Consider the following 22,237-nt stretch of genomic DNA (forward strand, 5'->3'; position numbering starts at 1 on the left):
GCCTACTTTGAAAATTCAGTTCTTTTTTGGAAAGGGTTTTTAGGCAGAAGACTGGACGCCAACATGTCATGCATTACCTGGATGACTTTCTCTTTCTAGGGTCGGCGGGCTCTCAGGAGTGTGCGTGGGCATTGCAGGAATTTTGCTTGCTCATGCGGTCTTTTGGGATCCCTCTGGCGCCGAGAAAGGCAGTGAGTCCAGCAACCACATTGGAATTCTTAGGCATTAAATTGGATTCAGTAGAGGGTTGTTTTAGGTTACCTAAAGACAAAATCACAAACTTTAGAGCAGCCCTCCAGCAATGTTTGGCCAAGGTGACACTACATCAGCTACAGCAGATTGTGGGCCAGTTGAACTTCACACAGAGTGATACCCATGGCGCGACCATTCTCCCGCTCAATATCGCAGACCATGACAGGTCTGCGGGAGAAGCACCATCACACGAGACTGCCGGCCGAGGTCCACCAGGACATGCAGATTTGGATCGCATTTCTGGAGGGCTTCAATGGCAGGGTAGTGTGGCTCGGTCCACCCACTACGTCAGCAGAGTTAGGTTTATGGACCGACGCTGCGGGCAGTGTGGGATTTGGCGCCATACTTGGAAACAAGTGGGTGGCACAACAGTGGCCGGTATGGTGGGAGGAGAGTGGTCTGACAACTAATATAGGTTTCCTGGAACTATTTCCAATCTGGGTTGCATTGACAGTTTGGCAGAATCAGTTGTGTAATCAATCTGTGATTTTCTGGTCTGATAACATGACAGTAGTGGAATGTAGCAATCAGCAAGCGGCACGGTGTAAAATGATACTTCGCCTACTAAAAGATATAATGCTGCTATGCATGAAACTAAACATACAGTTTAGGGCCAAACATGTCCCAGGAGTGTTAAATAATGCAGCTGACACACTCTCTCGCTTTAAGATGCAGGTATTTAGGGAACATCTACCATCCACAGAGGCGACGCCTACACACTTCCCAGCAAAGCTCTGGCAGATTGGTGCCCCCAGCTACAGAACCTCGTGGCAGCTAGCCTAGCGCCCAGGACCAGAACCGCTTACGAAGGGGCGTTTTTGTCTTACTGCACTTTTTTGGGACAAGGTTGGGCGGAGAGATGGGATCAGGCAGGGAATTTCACTCAGTACCTAGATGCATTAAACAGGGAAGGCCGCTCCGCAGCGACAGCCAGCCGGCACGTGGCAGAGGTTTCTTTCTTTGCACAGATTAGGGTACCAAACATCCCACGAATAGTTTCATAATCAGGAAGGCGCTGAAGGGGTGGCGGCGCCTCCAAGCAACTGTCACGGACATGAGGCAACCAATAGGTTTAGAGCGGTTGGCATCACTATTATATGCCCATTGTAGCATCTGCAGTTCATCAGGGGAAGTCTTATTGTTCAGAGCGGCCTTTACACTAGACTTTTATGGGGCGTTCCGGGTAGGGGAACTGGTGGCTAGCAATAAGCAGGACCTGCTAGGTGGACTTCAGTTTGAGCACATAAGGATAGTAGGTGATACACTGTTAATTACCATCTGTAAATCAAAGGCTGATCAGGAAGCCCGTGGTGATGAGCTGGTACTCCATTGGGTGCGAACTAATCCATGCTGCCCAGTGTTGCATGTGGAAGCCTTCCTCAACCAGAGAGTAGGCTCACTAGTGGGGCATTATTGATGCATGCAGATGGTACCCTACTTACCAGGTTTCAATTCAAGAGAGTGTTGGCTATGACAATTGACAAGGCAGGCTTGAATCCGAAGGATTTTGGGACACATTTGTTCCATATAGGGGCTGCCATTGAAGCAACTTCTAGAGAGCTACACAATAGCAGTGTGAGGAGAATTGGGAGATGGTCTTCCAACTGTTACAAGCGTTATATGCGGCTGCACATGTTGTGAGGGTGGCAGAATAATTACGCAGATGCCCGTCTTGTTTGTTTGCTTGTATTTCAGTTTACCGAACCTGTCACGCAGGGCGGAAACTGCCGTCAACACATCACCAGCAAGTATGTTCCTCACGGCGGACCCAGGCACAGGAAAAGGAGACACAAGTTGTATGGGTTATGGGTCATTCTTACGTGAAACGTGTTCAATCTGTTTTTCTTACCAGTAATTACAGATAGAGGGCGGAACAGGGAGGTTTCAGGGTCTCATTTCATGGTAGGGGGGGTCTCTGTCTCAGTCAGTTGAGTGGGTTTGTTAAGGAGTTACTCAACAGACACACCCCGCCGCCCACTGTTATCTTACATTTGGGCGGGAACAACCTGGTAAAACTGGGCAGAAGGGTCCTGATGGAAGAGATAATCTCGGGGGTAGGTTGGTTAGCTAAAACATGCCAGGGCTGCACCATCGTTTGGTCCCAGATAATTCCTAGACTCAGTTGGGGGGGGGGGGGGGGGAATTCGGTGAAAGCGTTTAATCACTGGGTAAAGAGGATCAACAATAAGATAGAGAAATTGTTTCGGTCACCTCAATTGCAAAACATACCACATGGGTGTGTCAGGGGGGAACAGTGCTTCTTAGAAGATGGGGTTCACCTGACTGGTGTGGGCAATGATTTATTTTTAGAGAACATGTTGGCATGGCTAGGGGGTTTTAGGTCTGGGCATGACCTTGCAGAGTAGGAGGATATGGGGGGGCCAGATAGTCGGGCAACTAAGCTGGCCTGTGGCGGTAAGGTCATGATTGGTGAGCAGTCAATTTAAGGTCCTTGGGGGGGCGGCGCCATTCTTGAATGGGGTCGCCCAGGAGGAGGGATAAGTGGTCTCTCCTAGAACTCCAGGGGCAGTACATCCGGTTGGTTGGATGGGTGCGGGGGAGGGGGGAGTCACGCTTTCCTTAGGCTGGGTGGCCAACCCGCACATGCACTATGATGTTGTTTAACGGCGCAGAGTGCAAGGGCCCCCTTTTGGTTAATGGAGTTCATGGAGCGTACAGGGGTAACCGGGAGGGGGGTAAGTACCCTATTGGTAAACGGGCCTTCTGCGCATGCACACTCAGACGTGAGGGCGTAGCTGTTTGATAAGGATCTGACACCGGTTAGCGACCTTGCCTTAGGCCCAAAAATAGGATATGCAGAAAAATTAATAATGTGTGATTATGATCCAAAAAATGTAAGATTCGGTTAGGAAATATTCTGTATTAGAAATATGTTAAGGTTAGCCCTTGGATATCTATCTACATGGATTGTAATCTAATGTCGATTGTGTTTTTCTGCATAAATGATTGAGTAAATATTGTTTATTTCAAAAATTTTAAATTTGTTTTCATGTTTAATAAATACGGCCAGAGGGTCGCGAGACCCCCCGCCTTCCAAAGAATCTCCTCTCTCATGTCCAATTTCTAATAAATGTGGGGGTGCACAAGGCAGGGGAGGGGATGGACGGTAGTCCCTAACCATAATGCATGCACGGTGAAAGCGTTTAATCACTGGGTAAAGAGGATCAACAATAAGATAGAGAAATTGTTTCGGTCACCTCAATTGCAAAACATACCACATGGGTGTGTCAGGGGGGAACAGTGCTTCTTAGAAGATGGGGTTCACCTGACTGGTGTGGTCAATGATTTATTTTTAGAGAACATGTTGGCATGGCTAGGGGGTTTTAGGTCTGGGCATGACCTTGCAGAGTAGGAGGATATGGGGGGGGCCAGATAGTCGGGCAACTAAGCTGGCCTGTGGCGGTAAGGTCATGATTGGTGAGCAGTCAATTTAAGGTCCTTGGGGGGGCGGCGCCATTCTTGAATGGGGTCGCCCAGGAGGAGGGATAAGTGGTCTCTCCTAGAACTCCAGGGGCAGTACATCCGGTTGGTTGGATGGGTGCGGGGGAGGGGGGAGTCACGCTTTCCTTAGGCTGGGTGGCCAACCCGCACATGCACTATGATGTTGTTTAACGGCGCAGAGTGCAAGGGCCCCCTTTTGGTTAATGGAGTTCATGGAGCGTACAGGGGTAACCGGGAGGGGGGTAAGTACCCTATTGGTAAACGGGCCTTCTGCGCATGCACACTCAGACGTGAGGGCGTAGCTGTTTGATAAGGATCTGACACCGGTTAGCGACCTTGCCTTAGGCCCAAAAATAGGATATGCAGAAAAATTAATAATGTGTGATTATGATCCAAAAAATGTAAGATTCGGTTAGGAAATATTCTGTATTAGAAATATGTTAAGGTTAGCCCTTGGATATCTGTCTACATGGATTGTAATCTAATGTCGATTGTGTTTTTCTGCATAAATGATTGAGTAAATATTGTTTATTTCAAAAATTTTAAATTTGTTTTCATGTTTAATAAATACGGCCAGAGGGTCGCGAGACCCCCCGCCTTCCAAAGAATCTCCTCTCTCATGTCCAATTTCTAATAAATGTGGGGGTGCACAAGGCAGGGGAGGGGATGGACGGTAGTCCCTAACCATAATGCATGCACGTATGCACTTGGCCAACTGTTTCCTCCCGTGACCAAGGCAGAATGCCGAAACACGTAGGGAGAAAGGAAGCATGTAGTGCTGCTTAAACCTTTGATTAAAATGTGCTGACTCCGGAAATGGGTCTCTGTGTTTTGTGTCACAGCAGTGAATTGATGGGCTTCTTTGTGCCTGCTGTTTAAAGAGGCTGCCCTGAAGGGTTGGGGGCTCCAGTGCTCGAAGGATGTTTGAGATATATATATATATATATATACACACCAAAGGTGCCCAGAGCTCCAAGGACGCCACTCCGAAGTGATGGTTTCACAAAACCTTTTTATTGAAACAGGTGCTGACATTATCGACAATTCTTTCCCTTCGGAGTGGCGTCCTTGGAGCTCTGGGCACCTTTTGTATATATATGTATATATATATACACACATGTGTGTGTATGTATGTATGTATATATATATATATATATATATATATATATATATATATACATACATACACACACACACATATACATATACATATATATAGGACGCCACTCCGCAGGGAAAAGCGTCGGGAAAGGGAAAGAATTGTCGGAAATGTCAGCACCTGTTTTAATAAAAAGGTTTTGTGAAACCATCCCCTGCGGAGTGGCGTACTTGGAGCTCTGGGCACCTTTGGTTAACATATTGACACGGACGCCCAGCCGTGTGACGATTGCACCGCCTGTCTACACTACGAGACAGGTCTGTAGGTTTGGGAAATGTCCTGAGCCGAATTGCAGCACAGAGGATTGTATAACTAAAACAGGTGCCGAATTTCAGAAACCCACTGGAGTGTTTTAAATGCCACAGTAAATGGAAGTGACACTTTGTATGATAAGGTAACGGACCCCACCACAGGGGATTGAACGAACACTACAATTATCGGCATGCTCCATACTCGGGAGCGCATTTAAAAGCAGAAAATGGTTCCGTTTCTGTCAGTCTTCCTCCCATGAAAAAGGAGCACGTTTGCTCTGAAACGCGTCGGGAAAGGGAAAGAGTTGTCGGAAATGTCAGCACCTGTTTCAATAAAAAGGTTGTGTGAAATAATCCCATGCGGAGTGGCGTCCTTGGAGCTCTGGGCACCTTTGGTCTGTGTATATATATCGCTCAATAACCAATCAAGACTACAGCTATGCAATAGCGAAACATCTAAGACTGCATCCTGGAAAAACTTGGAAAGATATAACGTACTCAGGCATAGCTATGATCGATGCGAATGAGAGAGGTGGAGATCGTACTACAAGGCTACGCCGCCTTGAATCTAAATTGATTATAAGATTTAAAACAAAGGCCCCACTGGGATTGAATGGGGACGATGAGATGTATGTCCATCTATAGAATTCAAACTGTAAGACATACACAAAGGACCTTGGCAAATAACACTATGATGATAACGCAAGATCTATGAACATACATTTACGAATTGAACAAAAATATGTATTCACCGGTTACAGTTTAACTCAATGTGGTAGAAAAGCAGAATTAGAATTAAATAAAAAAAATTTTTTTTCAAATGCTATAAGTCTGTAAGAGTAATCCTAATTGAGGTTAAAAGGCACTCAGCCACTAAACAAACCTAAACATGAAGTAACGTATAAAACAAACATTGTTACTTCATGATAATTTCTTTATTGTTCTAAACTGAACAAATAAAACAGTAAGGGTGAAAATGCAACCCTTACTCAATAATCATGGACTAAATCTTTTTAGGCTTACAGCACTTGAAACGTGTTAAAACACGATTGAAACTGCATTTTGCCAACAACACCCACAATGCATCATAATTTGCCAAGTGGGTGTGATTGTATAAAATTGCAACACAAATGATGGACTATTGTTTACACACCGTGACCAGGGACTTTGATAGTCCAAAACGTATAGGTGGGAGAATATTTCGGTAAAATAAAAGCACTTTAAACCATCCTGAAGTGGTGCGCTGCGTCTTCTTGATTGAGGATTCTTTGCTTCAAAATATATATATATATATATATATATATATATATATATATATATATATATATATATATATATATATATATATATATATATATATATATATATATATATATATATATATATATATTCAAACTGCGTTTGTCCCCAGGGCCTCCCGGGTCCAAAACAAAAGAAGCCGCCACTGCAGTCAATGCGTTTTTTCAGAAATCCAAAGTTTTATTATTCGAACCTCTGCAGCATGTTATCACAGCGAAAACCAACGCGTTTCGTGAGCTCCCAACTCACTTGATCACGGTTGTTCTTATATATCCAAACAAACACCTCCACCGATGATGAAGGAAGGAGCCTCAAGCGGGGATTAGTAGAGGAGTTCTTTATTTGCAGGCAGATATGGCGTTATGCATTTCGGCGTGAGCCTTCGTCAGACGCCTCTGCCCAACTGCAAGCTCATTCACCCAGGTGTTCTCTGCCGCACCCTTAATTGACGAGTGCACGCCTCCCCCTACCACATGATCGGCAAATGCAGTTGGACTGCAACTCCCAGAATGCTTTCACCCTGGGCGGTATTGCGGGGGGAAAAAACAAAGTCAAATCTTTGTAATGCCAGGCGTATGCAAAGTACGGGCGATGTTCAAAACAGTCAATATTTGCATTGAGAACACCTCCAGTCCCCGCATTCGCTTCCACCAACAGCCCATAGGTTTGCAGGATCGTGAGCGGGTAAAAGTTCACCAGCAACATCGGTGAAGTCACCGACTGTATGTCCAGCGTTCCTTGCTTTCCTGCTAGCTGCGGGTGAGCTGCCTCATGCCAATCCCTTGGTGAAAACGAGAAACTGCAAACGCAGGTAACCAGAAGAGAGGCAGCTGACTTGTGAAGCGTGGACTCCCAGCCGTGTCTCTGGCCGACACGCAAAATATCCAAACAAACACCTCCACCGATGATGAAGGAAGGAGCCTCAAGCGGGGATTAGTAGAATATATATATTTTTTTTAAGTCTCAGAATTCCTAAGAAGAACAGGTGAAGATAGACCGAATAGAAAAATAAAACATCTCCTCAACTGTAATTCGGAATATACTATTTACTGCCTTGAGTGCCCTTGCAAGAAAAGATATATTGGGAGTACCATCAATGCCACAAAACCTAGGATCCTAGAGCACATGCGAGCGATCGCAAATAAGGATAAAAGCTACCCGGTCGCTCGCCATTTTGCTGAACATCACCAGAGCAATAGGGATCTACTCAGGTTTTATTGTATTGACCAAGTATCTAGGTCAGAACGAGGGGGAGATAGAGAGAAGGCACTCCGAATTTTAGAGTCACGATACATCATTTACTTGAAGACCATGACACCTTGGGGTCTGAATAATGATGAGGAGATGTGGGTGCATCTGTAAATGGACACAAGGGATCATGTGTACCACGCATCAGTCCTAGGTGTATATAGTAAGAACACACAGAGTTAATAGAAACATGACAAAGTCATTAAACCCCTATGTCCAAGGTTACATGCAGCATTTTAGCATTGCTAAGAAAAGATTTAGTTTGCCCATGCAGGGCCACATAAAGAACAGAGGTGTCAGGACAGGATTTACTCATGTCACTTATAGAAAGAGTATATTTGGGGATTCACCACGTGACAAACCAGAACAACATGGGTAAGAATAGAACATCTCATAAATAAGTGGCTACAGAAATCAGTACCTTCTTTATTTCAGCTGCTGGCAACAACACACTGGATCAAAACTTGGCAGTGTCAAATTTTCGCCATCTCGCCATACGCGTTTCAGGGTCCTTTCCCCTTGTTCGCCGGCTTGGTACTGGAGAGAGGAAACAGCATTGCCGTGAGCTTTTTCAGGTGTTAGATGTTTGAAAGACTGCCCACCTGGGCGTGTCACTCTTGCTCAGCATTGTGGTTAGCGTAGTCCGATGTTAAAGTAACTGGCACTGCTGTTTCTTTTCTTCCAGACTACTCTAACCATAATACTGAGCAAGAGTGACACGCTGGCGGTCTTTCAAACATCTAACACCTGAAAAAAGCTCACTGCAATGCGGTTTCCTCTCTCCAGTGCCAAGCCGTTGAACAAGGGGAAAGGACCCCGAAACGCGTATGGCGAAAACTTGACACTGCCAAGGCTTGATCCAGTGTGTTGTTGCCAGCTGAAATAAAGAAGGTGAAACGCAACGTTGTGTGTGGCATCCTCTCTTGTGGAGCAAGTTCGTCTGGAATATATATATATATATATATATATATATATATATATATATATATATATATATATATATATATATATATACATATACACACACACACTTTATGCGCAGTCATTGATTTTGCTTTTAAAGCACAACAAAAAAAACTGGTACTTAAAAATTGCAATGCAAAGCGATTTCCTGATGACTTACACAAAATTGTTTCTAATTTCTTTTATATACTTAATCATGGGCAGTCATTTTAGCACCTCACAAGTAGATGTCAGAGCGTTTTGGCCTTTGGATGAGTCATAGGCTCCTCTGAAGGGTCATACAAGGTTATTATTTGAATTTACCTTTATGCCGAATCGCTTCATGGATTCTCATTTTAGTGTTTATACAGGGAAATTGTCCAACATCTCAGGAATATATATTTTCAATTTTTCATCAGATGTCCTTATTAAGTAGGTACCTGGAATATTTATATTAATATTAAGTACAAACCTGTAATGGAGGTGTCAGCCCTTGTGGTCCTTACACATATCTACAAGAAACATCTATTCCCAAGTTTATAGTTTGCCACTTTACAGTCTACTAAATATATGTGGGAAGGGCAACATCCGACTCAGATTTGCGCAGCCAGGATTGGGAGAACGAGCATTGAGCCTCTGGGAAACACAGAGGCAGCAAAACATGTGAACCTCTGTCACGAGCCAGGAGGAATCATGCTCGGTCACTGAAAGGATTAGATAACATAATCAAGCTAGACATTTAAATTAATCCAGTATCTAAGGAAAGGTCGGACCATTCAATTGAGGTGCCAGGTTCTGACCTGGCATAAGTATAATTATACAAGTGCCAATAAAATCATGCACCACATACCTCAAACACCAGCACAATCACCCACCAAGCTAAGGAAAGGTAGAAACAAAGCAGCAAATGATTTGCCAAGCACAACAAGACCACAAGCAATGGTTTTTAACAGCACAGTTGCCTTGGGCTTGTCAAATGGACAAATGATCAGAACTCTCAATGTTATACGCATAGCAGAGACAAACCAAGCCAATACCACGTGTTTGGATGGTAGGTCACCAGACCCACCTGTAAAAGGCCCCCATATGTAAGGAAAGCTATACACTCAAGCACCACCACAGCTACTTAATAGGCCTGGATATGTAAACAGACATCATTCACCGTCTACAGAGTTCCCACACTATGGGCGAACAAAAATTCATAGACAAACCTCTACACCAAACCACTAAGAGGCAAAGTAAATGGCAGAGCATATTAAACAAAATACACCTAACATGACATGAATTTTCATTGGGAATGCACATTTTTCCCTCTATATTTTGGATTTTTAATTAGTCATTCCTTTACTGGCATTGTTACTGCATATTAGTAGTCTGAAAGTATGCCACAAATATCACACCAACAAAGCATTAACTAGCATTGGCGAAGTCAATCTGACCCTCCTATCCAAGATGCTATGCAGCATGGCTAAAGATATATTTTTTAAAGCCCAACAGCATCATTTTGTAGCGTATGCAAGTGTGGTGTGTATGACTTCAAAATGATGGAGCCGCTTTTTTATCTTTTTCGCTAGCAGAGTTAGATCGAAAATTAAGAATGATTTTAGTTTGTTTTTTTAGCAGGGCAGAGGGGACGAAAGCAAATGGGTGGACGGAAGAAACCGTGGGGATCGGAGAGGGTCAGAAGTAACATGGGGAAATGGAAGGCGGGAGAAGAAGCAACACGGGGTGGGGGCAAGTTGGGGAAAGCAACACAGGGAGCAGGTGGGGAGGAAGACAAACAGAGAGCAAATTAAGTGCAAGGGAGCAAAAGAGTTAAAGAAAGCAATGTGGAACAGGTGGGGATAAGGACACAGGTGAGAAAGCAATGTTGGGGGCAGGGAAGAAGTGCATGAGCAAGAGAGAACACCACAGTACAGAAAAGGGGGTCGGCGAGCTAAGTACACAAAGGAAACATTTGGAAAACGTGCACTATCGTGGAATGATTAAACAAAAAGAAAAAAGTAGCATCTGAAAAGAGAGCAATGGAAAAACACAAGTAATGTGTTTGTGCTCCAGGGGAGGGACAAACACAAGAAGAGGAAGGAAAGCCTTCTGTAAGTTAACAATTCATTGTGCAACAGACAGCGCATGTGCAGTCTAGTAACTGAGACCTAATGAAGGTAAAATAAGTTTGGGACTTCAAGAGATGTGTGACTGAAAAAGTCAAGCTTACATCAATTTTCGCCTTTATATGACATTCCCAGATGAGTGATTAGAAAATAAGTGTATAATAAGCTTCTTTTCCAAGTACTTTTACTGCATTTTTGAAAAACACATTTAGCTAATGTACAAATTCGGTTTAGAATCAGTCAAGGATTGTCAAGGCTATTGGAAAATACTTGTCACCTTTACCAACATCTGATACAAAATAATCATTACTTAAAAGAAAAATGGTCTCAGAATGAACTCTACCTAAACTGAATCGCCTTTAATTACTATTCTCCTCTCTGGAACCACTGTTTGAGTATGCCATATTGGACACATCCCTTCATTCTGCACCTTCTGTGCATTATTTGCCACTCCATTTTTTCCAGCATTCAACTGGAACAAATTCTGTCATTTCGCACATCAATGCTCTTGCCAATTCACCAATTCCTGCTCCCTTGTGTTGCCTTGTGAATTAGGTCACAAGAGCAGTGGCAAGTGCTCATCTCTGCAGGGGGTCTCCGCTTGAATTCCTTCTCATTGTTGAATAGGTTGGTAAAACTTCAATGTCAATTAAAATATACCTCATGACCTGCATGTTCACCCAAGAACCTTTTCTGAACTTTTTTAGGCATCAGTGGCCTGATCCCAATCCTAAATTATCTTGCCACAACATAAATTCCAACAGCAGTTATTTCCACAACAAATTAAAAAAAACATGACTTTATCACTGCCTGGAGGTTAAAATCACTTTATAAAGTTAAATAAAAACTGCACAGTTCTGGATACTAGCATTCTCCACACATTTCTGTAGAGAACAAAATCAGAAAAATCATTACTTACCCCACCCAGGTGGTAATCGTCCCAGAGGATCAAACTCTTTATTTTGACCTGGATAATCTTGATTCTACAACAAAAGCAGTGTAAAGGAACTGTTAGTGGATGGAGGTAAACATTAGGATATTACATGCACCATTTTCAATCAGAACGTGCTAATATTAATGCTCAAAATGGCTTTCTCTAATAAGTTAAGTCTGAAATATATTAAATTGACTTGCCACCTGAAACAAAATGGGGACTTTCCTTTACAGTAGTGTTGTCTTTTCTCCTACGGAACAGCATTGCTGAGCGCTTCTTCACTCACAGGAAACACTCATTAAAGAATGAAAAGTCAGAGCAGACCAAACAGGAAGGTGAAAGCTAAATGGGATGTAGTGTCTCAGACTGGCATCATGCTCTATGAAAGCAGACAGCGAAAAGTTATTATGTAACCTTGCTAAGGTAACAGGTTGAATTGTAAGACACCTGACAAGTGGGCCTTAAGAGGAATTACAGAGTTGTCTGAGCCACTGCTGGTGGAGGCTGGAATGCCATCCTTTTAACTAGGTTCTTCTTCACAATCCTTTATGTCAAATCTACTGCTGCCTCCCCTAACATCACTAAAAAATGTGAAAGATATTGTGATGTTGGAATCGCTGCATGTGAGGCACCACTGAAGGGTCCTCATATGTCAGGGAGAGTGAGTGACCAAGAGGATACAGAAAGGTAACAAACCTACCAGGTGTAATACGATCAGGACTGGAACATGTGCTACATTTTGAAACAACTGCTTTACAGCCTGAATATTGCTTATCTTCTTAGGAGGGGGAAAGGCTCAACTTAATGTAGTGTTCAGTACTGCCCCTATGAAGAGACATGGGTCTGCTGATGGAAAAGCCAAATTAAAACAGCAAAGACACTATTACAAGAAGGAGGCGCAACACCATCGCTGGAGAGCTGGTCACAAGGAGCCATCCAAGTACAGGAAGACTGGGATTCCTGAATGTCTGAGATAGGCGGCGACCACTGCTATCACCTTCATGAAGACTTGGTGAGCCAAAATCAAACCGAATGCTAATTTTCAACCATGAAGCACAAGTACTTCCTGTGCGATTGCGGAATTAGTATGTGAAAATATGTGTCCAGCAGATCCACAGACACCATCCAGTCTTCCAATTTCAGTTCGGGCAACATCTGAGCCAGGGACAGAATCTTGATCTTTTTCTTACACAGAAAGTAGTTTATGACCTGAGGTCTAAGATCGGATGAAGACTAATGTCTTTTTTCGTAACTAGGAAGAAATGTGTTACTTACCTTTAACTCCAGTTCTCCAGCGTTGGTAACTTTATATTTTCTCATGCTTGTATCATTCTCTGTAGTCAGGCTGGCAATCCCCAGTACATTAAAATAGCACTATATAGTGATAAAATGGCCATAGTCTTGAAACATTACCTATTTAGTAGCGCATCCACTTCATTTGAAAGAATCCAAACCTCAGTTAATGAGCGGGCAGCTTAAGATTTCCTATTACTCATAGAGGCCACAATAGCTTCCATTTCAAAGCCAAAGTGTGAGAAGAGTATATATATATATATATTTTTTTTGTATGTTCTTATATAGCGCTCGACTACCCGGAGGCATATCGGCGCTTGACTTGGGAACCCGTCATGGCTTTTCCCTGTGAGATAGCCCCTAACGGGCATCCCCAAGGTGAAAGCCAGGCATCCTGCCGCGGGGGGCCGTTGTGGAGATTAAGCAAGCTTAATGCCCAGAGTTGCAGAGTGTGAACCCATGATTAGGTCAGGCACCGAAGCGAGAATTATCGAGTCCGCGGACATTTGAGCTCAAGACCCTGCCGCGTCAGGAATTGAACCCTGGTCACGGGTCTGCCCTCTGCTTCAGGGTCTGCCTGCTCTAACCAGTGAGCCACACTTCTCCACTATCCACTATCCATCCCTCCTTCCTGGTCAGAGGCTATTGAATGAGCCTCTGACCAGGAAGGAGGGATTGTTGCATGTGAATGTATAAAAGATATCCACGTTAGAGAACTGGAGTTACAAGTCAGTAACTCATTTCTTTTCCAACAATGGATCTTTTATATACTCAAGTGCTTAAATCAGAATAGCAAGCAGTGCACATTATAAGGCATAACAAAAGCAAGAAGCGGGCTCCCCTTTATCGAAACAAATTTCGGAGGACTGGTTGTCCCACTGCTACATCAGCTTTTGCAAACACGTCTAGGCAGTAATGTTTCGTGAATGTGGTTCTGCTCATCCAGGTGGCTGCTAGGCAGATGTCTTTTCACATCAGCATAGAGTGCCTCAGTTGACACTATGCTCCTAGTGGAATGCGTCCCCTCTCTTTCGTTGATGGGGTGCTTAACCTTGACATGCCAGAAAGAAATATAGGCTGTGCGCCAACGAGCTATCCCCAGTTTGGACATGGGATGGTCTCTTTATGGTTGTCTAAAAAAAAAAAACAGCTGGTCTAATATGCGTATGTTCTTTGTTTTGTCTATGTAAAAGCATCTACACAAGTCCAATGAATGGAACAATCTTTCTGCTGTTGTAGATGGATTTGGAAAAAAGATCTGAGAATGACAGGCTCATTTAAGAGAAAGTCAGTAGGAACCTTGGGTGTATATCTCGCGTTAGTGTTCAAAATTACTTATCTTTTGTGAATCGGTGGAAAGGTTCCTTGATGGTGAACGCTTGAATTTCACTCACTCTCCTTGCAGATATCAAGCCTAGGAGAAGCAGTCTTCCAGGGGATGAATTTCAAATGGTCCTCAGGTATCCATTAAAATAGGAGTAGCATTAACGGATAGTATTGTATTAACTTTCCATGAAACCAGAGGATGTCGAATATGTGGGAATGCTCTGAAGAGCCCCTTCATAAACTGTTTTATGATCTGCTGGGAGAACAGAGTAGATGACAACAGTTCAGTTCTCTTGAATTTCGAAATTGCAACAAGATTAACTTTGAGTGTAGAATATTTAAGTTCAACAAATCTGAGAGAATTTGGAGAGGTGTATTTTGAAGAGGACAATGACCTTTATGTCCTACACAAGATACAGAAATGTGTCCACTTGTAGTTGCAGGTCTTGGTGGTTGCTGGAGCTTGAGCTAGCATCAAAGTATTTCCACCGTCTTGTGACAGATGCAAATGTCCAAACTGTAATGCTCAAGTACCATGCTGACAAGTTAAGCAACTTGGGATTGTGATGGATAATCTCTCTGTGGTGTCTGGAGAGGATCACAGGATCCATGTTCAGAGGAATGACTGGACGTGCTGATAAATGAAGGAGATCACTATACCAGTACTGGTGTGGCCACACTGGAGCAATGAGGAATAGAGTGCAATAATCCATCTTCACCTTCCTCAGCACCCTGGGGATTAGGGGAAACTAAGGAAGAGTAAGCAAATATTTTAGACCAACTGAGCGAAAAGGTAATTCCTATCATCACTGGTTGCCAAAACTTGCTTCCGAAGCACCGACATTTGCTGTTGTTCAGAGTGGCAAACAGATCGATCATGGGTCAACTCGATCTACTGAATGTAATTCCCTTGGTCTTGGTGCACTTCCCACTCGTAACACTCTGAAAGCTGCCAACTGAGAATCTGCATGATCATTCTGGCAGCACTATTCTACAGCAGAGTACATCTTATGAGAAATGTCTCAGTTTCACAACAGTTGTGCCTTTTCTGAGAGGGGTCTGAACCACATTCCTCCTTGTTTGCTATGTAGAACATAGAAGCTGTGTTGTCCATTCTGGCTGACCTGCAAATCTGAGAAGGAACACTTTAACCCAGCCATATGGCTCGGAGTACCAACACATTGATGTGGAGTATCTTCTCTGCATCTGACCAATGGTCTCTGGTTGAGAGCTCTTATAGGTGAACTGCCCATCCGTCCATGGACGAGTCTGTTGTATTATCCTTTCCGTTATACATAGAAAAGAAAGTCTTGCAATTAGATTTGCTGGCATTCTCTAGCACAACTATCCGTGCTTCAGACCCCAAGTGGCAAGTACTGCATCTTCAAAGCAAGTCGACAATGGACTCCTTAGTGACTCAAAATAGGAATAGTCCCAACGAGTCAGTTTGATTGTGTGCACGAGGGTATTGCCTTCTGATCATGGGTGTGAGTCAAATGGAACTGTTGCGGCCTCCCAACTTGGGAGCAGGGTCCCCTGAGCGCAATACTGTACATTTTGGTGATGCAGAAACACTTGTCGGTACCATAAACAAAGATGAAGGCATAATATTTGTTAAAGAAGCTGAAAGCTTGTGTGCGCATTCACCGAGAAGTTTATGTATTTCCCATGTATCACATCTACGGCAGCTTTTACAATGCACACCATTTTTTTTGTCTTTAAATACAAGGGTTGCTCACCATGAAAAAGGGATAACGCTTATGGTAAAGAGCTCACAGCCTAAGATAAAATGGGTCAGTGCCATGTTTAAATGACAGGAGACAACATGTTTCATTCACAAAGTCACCGAAAACTAAAAAATTAATAAGAGTAGTTGTTTAAAACCTAAAAGATTCCATGAAACAAATTAATATGGAGTGAGGTTGCCGTGGGACATTTAATGTGCCGTGCGGGGACCGACCTATAAAACTGATACTGAATGTGTGCCAAACAGATAAATATTACGCAAGTATGCCATGAGATATTTTGCACACCTCACAGGAACCAACATGTAAAACTGATTCTAAACACGTGTCAGCTGATCACAAATGTTAAACCTGCTGAGTGTGTTCTGCAGTGATATAGTGTCCCTCTTTTAAAATCACTCACAGTGTGTTGGAGCTCTTCATGCATAACAGGGCGCAAGCAAACCAGATGCTAGACATCTATCAAATAATAAATGAATGTGATGTGGAGCTACCCTGAGATATTTAGCACACCGTGTGGAAACTGGCTTATAAAAATGACTGAACACATATCAAATAACAAATGAATATCACACTGTTACATCTGCTCGGTGAGTTGTATAATAATATGGAGTCCCTCTTTTAAATTCACTCACGGTGAGTTGGAGCTCATCATGCATAGAGGTAGTACGTTTGCAGCAGCTAGTGTGTGATAAAAACGATTTACGTAGGAACGTGATATCTGGTGCCATAGATCATATAGCATTCAACCACATATGTAAACACAAAGTTAATTCATGTACATGTGATTACTTATACTGCAAATGTTTATCATAGCTATAAATAGCAACTAAATTCCATACGATCGTTCAGTCTCTTTGGTATTAAAGTGTCCAGTTCCTTGATCCAATACATCTCCCTCCGGAGTAGCTTCTTCTTGAAATCAATGTCCTCTCTTATTTGAACAGACTCCAATATGGTAAACCTTAGTTGACAGACATTGTGCCCTTGTGCGTGCAAATATAAAGCCACAACAGACTTTTTGTTTCTTGAATGTTAATTTTGTGTTTAGTTACTCTGGTTTTGAATTTGAGTTCGGTCTTGCCAACGTAGGCCAGACCGCATGGGCATTTCAATAGGTAGATGATGTTTTTGGAATCGCACATGGCTGTGGTATGCAGTTTGATCTTAGTCCCTTTCAACCGATGGGCGATTGTGGCTCCTTTGATGATGATGTTACATTTGCAACAATTTAGACAAGTAACAGTCTCTTTTTGTGTAAAGGCGTATCCTTTGGTTTCTCTTTGAATGTAATAAGTTCTTTGAAGTTTTTTGATCTTTAATATAAGAAGACTGGGGGTTGGCTACATACCCCACTGAAGTAATTCTCGGCTTGGCGCATGGGCCAGTACCTCAATATGGTTCCATGAGTTTGGTGCTTCTGGTTGAAACATACACCATTCTCCTGGAGTTCTTGATGGAGCTCGTAGGGGTCAAAAGCTGCAATCTGTCTTTGGTGCAGACCTGTTCAATTGCTTTTTGAGCGACTGTATTGGGGTAGCCTTGCTGTGAGAATCTGTTCACCATATGGTTTTCCTGTGTTAAACTTCATAGGATCTCCAACAATTTGTTTTATTCTTACCAACTGTAAGTAAGGTAGACGCATTTTTTGTGTGATTCTGATTAAAAGTGCTGTAATATAAGAGATTGTTGCAGTCAGCAAGTTTCACATGAATGTTGTTTTCCAATGTGTTGTTGCTCATGGTGATCACATTAAAAAATGTGATGCTTCTATCACTGATAATCTGGGTGAAAGCAATTCAAATAATTCTTTAATACTTGATTAACAAAAATAATTGCAATTAAAACATTAAAATCATGAGTAAAAACAGTTTCTCAGTCATTTTAAAAATGTGATATGTTAACTAGGTCCATTTTTGTTTCCCTAATTCGCCTGTTGATATACAACTGTACACAAAAAATGTTTAAATGGTTACATTCCGTACTGGAACATTGATAGCACATATACACATATTTTATCGCAGTCATTCATTAAACATAGTAAAAGTAAAATATAATGATCAAGTAGTTCCCAAGGATATACAATAAATACTATAAACATTATGTGCCATTATACAACTGAACCATAAAGTGCCTAGGTGCTTACATGTGGTCTAAAGAGTCTAAACACACAAGTAACTAAAACAATAGTCCATCATAGACCATAACATAGGCCATAAAACAATTCCATCATCAATGGCACTGAGTTTCTCTATGGCTGTGATCAATTCTAGTTTAGTACCTCTTCAAATGATAAAGAGGTCATCTATGTAGGGGCAATTTGTGAGGAGATTTTCTTGCCACACCTGGTCAGTGAGGATGTTATCTTGCTCAAAATTATATATAAAAAGATAGGCATAGCAAGGAGCTGCACAATAGCCCATTGAAGTTCCATTTATTTTTAAGTAATATGCCTCGTTCCATTTGAAGTAGCTATAATATAAGGTAACAAAATATAGCTCAAGTAGAAACACTTAAGTCATCTCCCATGTTAGAGCTCGACAACAATGACTCCACTGCTTCTATACCTAAATTGTGTGGGATTGAGATGTAAAGCAATTTGGTATTGATAGTACATAAAATTGGATTTTCATAGTCTCCAAATTGGATTCCTGCGATTTTGTTCAAGAAGTCCAAAGTGTCCTTTAAGTAAGTTGTAAAAAAAATGTTTTTATCGAGATTTTATACCACGTAATACAAACATATCAGGCGATAGCAATACTGTATCATGGCGGATATAACAACTACGCTCGAGTAAAAAAAATAAGGAAAGAAAGAAACAAAAACCAAAAAAAGAAAACATGAAAGAACCACATCAATGACTGTAACATCGTATCTCGAACACATCAGTAAATTGTACCTACAATAGATCTTATCCATGGCAATAGGCATGAGTGGCATCATATAGCAATGTCTAGTTCATGGTCCTCCAGTGTGGTGACTGCCCTGCCATAGTTCTTTTTGATGATTATCTCCGGATCTGTATGAATACAGATAGCCAAGTATCGCACCAGTTCATTTGACCAGGTCAGAGGGAATTCCATTTCAAAAGGAACAGTAATCTCGGACAATGGGAATATTATTGACTTGGTCCCATTAATCTTTAGACCAGAAAATTCCCCAAATCGGAAAAAAATTCTCTGAGAGCGGGAGGCAAGTTAGTTTTGGAGTTTCTAATGTATAAGAGCGTGTCATCTGCATAAAATGATATTATTAGATTATAATTTGGGAATCAAATTCCTTTCCATCCATGATATTCTCTAAATGGGAGGCCAGAGGTTCTGTTACAACTGCATAAAGGAGAGGTTCTGTTACAAGTGCATAAAGGAGAGGGCAACCCTGCCTGGTACCTCTGGATATTTTGATAAGGGTAGTGCACATGTCTCCAATTCTTACCCTTGCAGATGGGGAGGTATACAGTATGGCCAACAGCTTAATAAATAGTTGCCCACACCCATCCTTCGTAGCACCATGTTCATGAACGAACACTCCACGGAGTCAAAGGCTTCCTCGGTGTCTAAAAAAAGACAGCAGCCACCTTGACCCCCAGGTTAGTGTGTTGTACTGTTCCAAAGAAGGTACGCAGGTGGTATGTCAAATTGCGCACTGGGACAAAGCCTGCTTCCTCCGGCACCAGGGGGGCAAGACGGTTAGCAAGGACCTTGGGGTATACTTTGGTATCAACATTCAACAGCACTATGGCCGGAATGAGGAGCACTAGTGTGATAATTTACCAGGTTTCAATATTGTAACTATCAGGGCTTCTCAAATTGTAGGGGGCATCTCTCAAGACTCACTTATTTCTTCAAACAATGTCACTAGGTGAGGTACTACAAGATCTCTGAATTCCTTATAAAAAGGAACTGTGAGACTGTCCTCATCGGGGGCACATCCTGATCGCATATTTTTCAAAGCCTCATGTATTTCCCAGGCACATCCTGATCGCATATTTTTCAAAGCCTCATGTATTTCCCAGGCCTCAAGCGGTCTCATAAGATATTCACGATGTTCATTAGTCAGCCAAGGTAACTTAAGGTGTTCAAGGTAGTCCAAGATGTTGCTCTTGTTTGCGGACTTCAGAGAGGGATACAGTTCGGAGTAATACTGACCAAATTGTTTTGCAATATCTTCAGAGTCTGTCAAAAGTTCCCCCGACTCTGTGCGAATTGTAGTGACCGCAGCGACTTCTCTTCGATTACGTAGCAGAGCTGCCAGTGTTGCCTCTGCACGATCCCCCTCGCCATACACTCTGGCCACAGCATATTTACCCATATGTTTGGTCTCACTATCTGCAACGTCTTCTAGTGACTTTTTTCACTCTTCAGTAGTGCCCCCCCTCCACCCCGCGAAGTAAGGTCTTTCTAGGTCAGCCAGATGTTTCTCCAAACTATCTCGGCGGTGTCTGATAGAGCGCAGCACCCCTGAGTGCTTGGAGATTGCAATGCCCCTGGTATAAACTTTAAAAGTTTCCCAGATTGTGGCGAAACTATTAACTGAGCCAATATTATTTGTAAAGAAGTCTTCTATAGCCTCAAATATGGCAGTTTTAAAGGCAGTATCCAGCAATGAGTAAGGGGGGAAACACCACGTAAATGGGGCTGGTCTTTTCTGCGGGACAAAGTAGCTCAACTACTATTGGTGCATGGTCTGATAAGGTCTGTGGGTGTATCGTGCATTTCCTAACCATTGGATATAATGCTCTTGTTAGTAGCCAATCTATTCACATGTGTAAATCGTGAGGGGCTGAATAGTGAGTGTAACCCCCCTGCCCGGGGAAGCAAGTGTGCCAAATGTCTACCAAGTCCAGGCGCGCCATAGGATCCGCTATGAGTTTTGCACAGGACGAAGCGTGCCTAGATGGACCACCTGAACAGTCCAGTGCTGGTCAAGAACACAGTTCAGATCTCCCCTAACTATGAGTGGTTGGTTTTCATGTGTGGGCATGTTAAAAGAGATTGATAAAATTGCGGGCTGCCAAAGTTTGGGCCATAAATTCTTACCACTAGTAATTCTAGGCCTTACCCCTAGCATCTAGAGATTGCGTATCGTTCCTCAGTGTCTGCATCAATCGATTCTAGTGTAATTCCTGCTTTCGGATTCACCCAGGTGAGCACTCCCCTTGCGTGGGTCGAGAAGTCAGAAGCGTGAAAGTGACCCTGAAGTTTCCTCTGCGTTACAATCTTACTGTCTGCAGGTAAGTGAGTTTCCTGCAGTAACACAACATCTATGGTATGTCGCTTGAGATATGCAATTACATTTCTTACTTTACGATGAATATTAAGTCCCCTGACGTTCCAGGTGAGATCTCACCTTATTGCATTCTCCCTCTCTCATCTAAATGGGATCCAGCAGTCTAAATCAAAGCCACCTATTCCACTTCTAGCTGGTGTATACAGCTGCCTGTCATCACTGTTGTAGGAACAATACAATCACTGTGGTTCAAACAAACAACTGAAGTCTTCCTCCCCCACCCACACCACGTCATCCCCAACTTGACGTGTACGATATAACCCTCCCTCCTGAAAGTCAACCAAAAATGGCATAACACCATCTGGTGGAGCACACACAGTGGCAGATGTTGCCTCTCCAACTGCTCACACTACACCACAACAGAGAGAGCCAAAGCCATCTAGAAACTTATGTGGCATCTAGTTGCCTCAAGTACAGTAGTGTATCTTTGTCTTAACCCCTTCCGTGCGGCCGCGATTTTCCCCGTGTGCGGCCGCCGGCAGAACACGGGCGGGCCATGACGAACCCCAGCCGTCATCAGCACACGAGCACTGTAGTGCATGACGGCTGGGGTTCGTCACCAGCATGGAAGGGGTTAAAGCAGGGGAGCAATAACTTCCTTCCACTCTGCAACGGTAGGGGTGTAAGACAATTCAGATTACATCTTTATATCAAAATAGAAGGATAATAGACTTAATCTTTAGGGATTGGCTATCAAGTCAGACCCCACATACCTGCATGACAAAAACGTACAAACCCCTCAAGCGTCCAAGACATCTTCATAGCTCTACTAATTGTATCCATTGGCTAAGAACTTGCTAATATATAAAGAACCCCTCGCCCTTCCCACTTATTCCATTTCGCTTGGTAGAACACCATCAGATCACGTCTCTAGTCCTGATCATCCAGATTGCCCCCTGCTGCCTCCATCTGTTGTCCCATTTCCC

General features: G+C 42.9%; 1 protein-coding gene across 4 annotated transcripts in view; it reads right to left on the reverse strand.

Moving 5' to 3' along the window:
• Positions 1 to 22,237, reverse strand: part of ITCH (itchy E3 ubiquitin protein ligase) — a 1,274,207-nt gene that overhangs the window by 591,941 nt on the left and 660,029 nt on the right. For all 4 annotated transcript variants that reach the window (XM_086932290.1, XM_086932292.1, XM_086932291.1 and 1 more), the window contains one exon: positions 11,644 to 11,707. In XM_086932290.1, coding sequence (XP_086788416.1) covers positions 11,644 to 11,707 — 64 coding nt within the window. The remainder of the gene's footprint in view (positions 1 to 11,643; positions 11,708 to 22,237) is intronic.

Source organism: Lissotriton vulgaris, chromosome 7 (genome assembly GCF_964263255.1).
Source record: "Lissotriton vulgaris chromosome 7, aLisVul1.2, whole genome shotgun sequence".
Lineage (NCBI taxonomy): Eukaryota > Metazoa > Chordata > Amphibia > Caudata > Salamandridae > Lissotriton > Lissotriton vulgaris.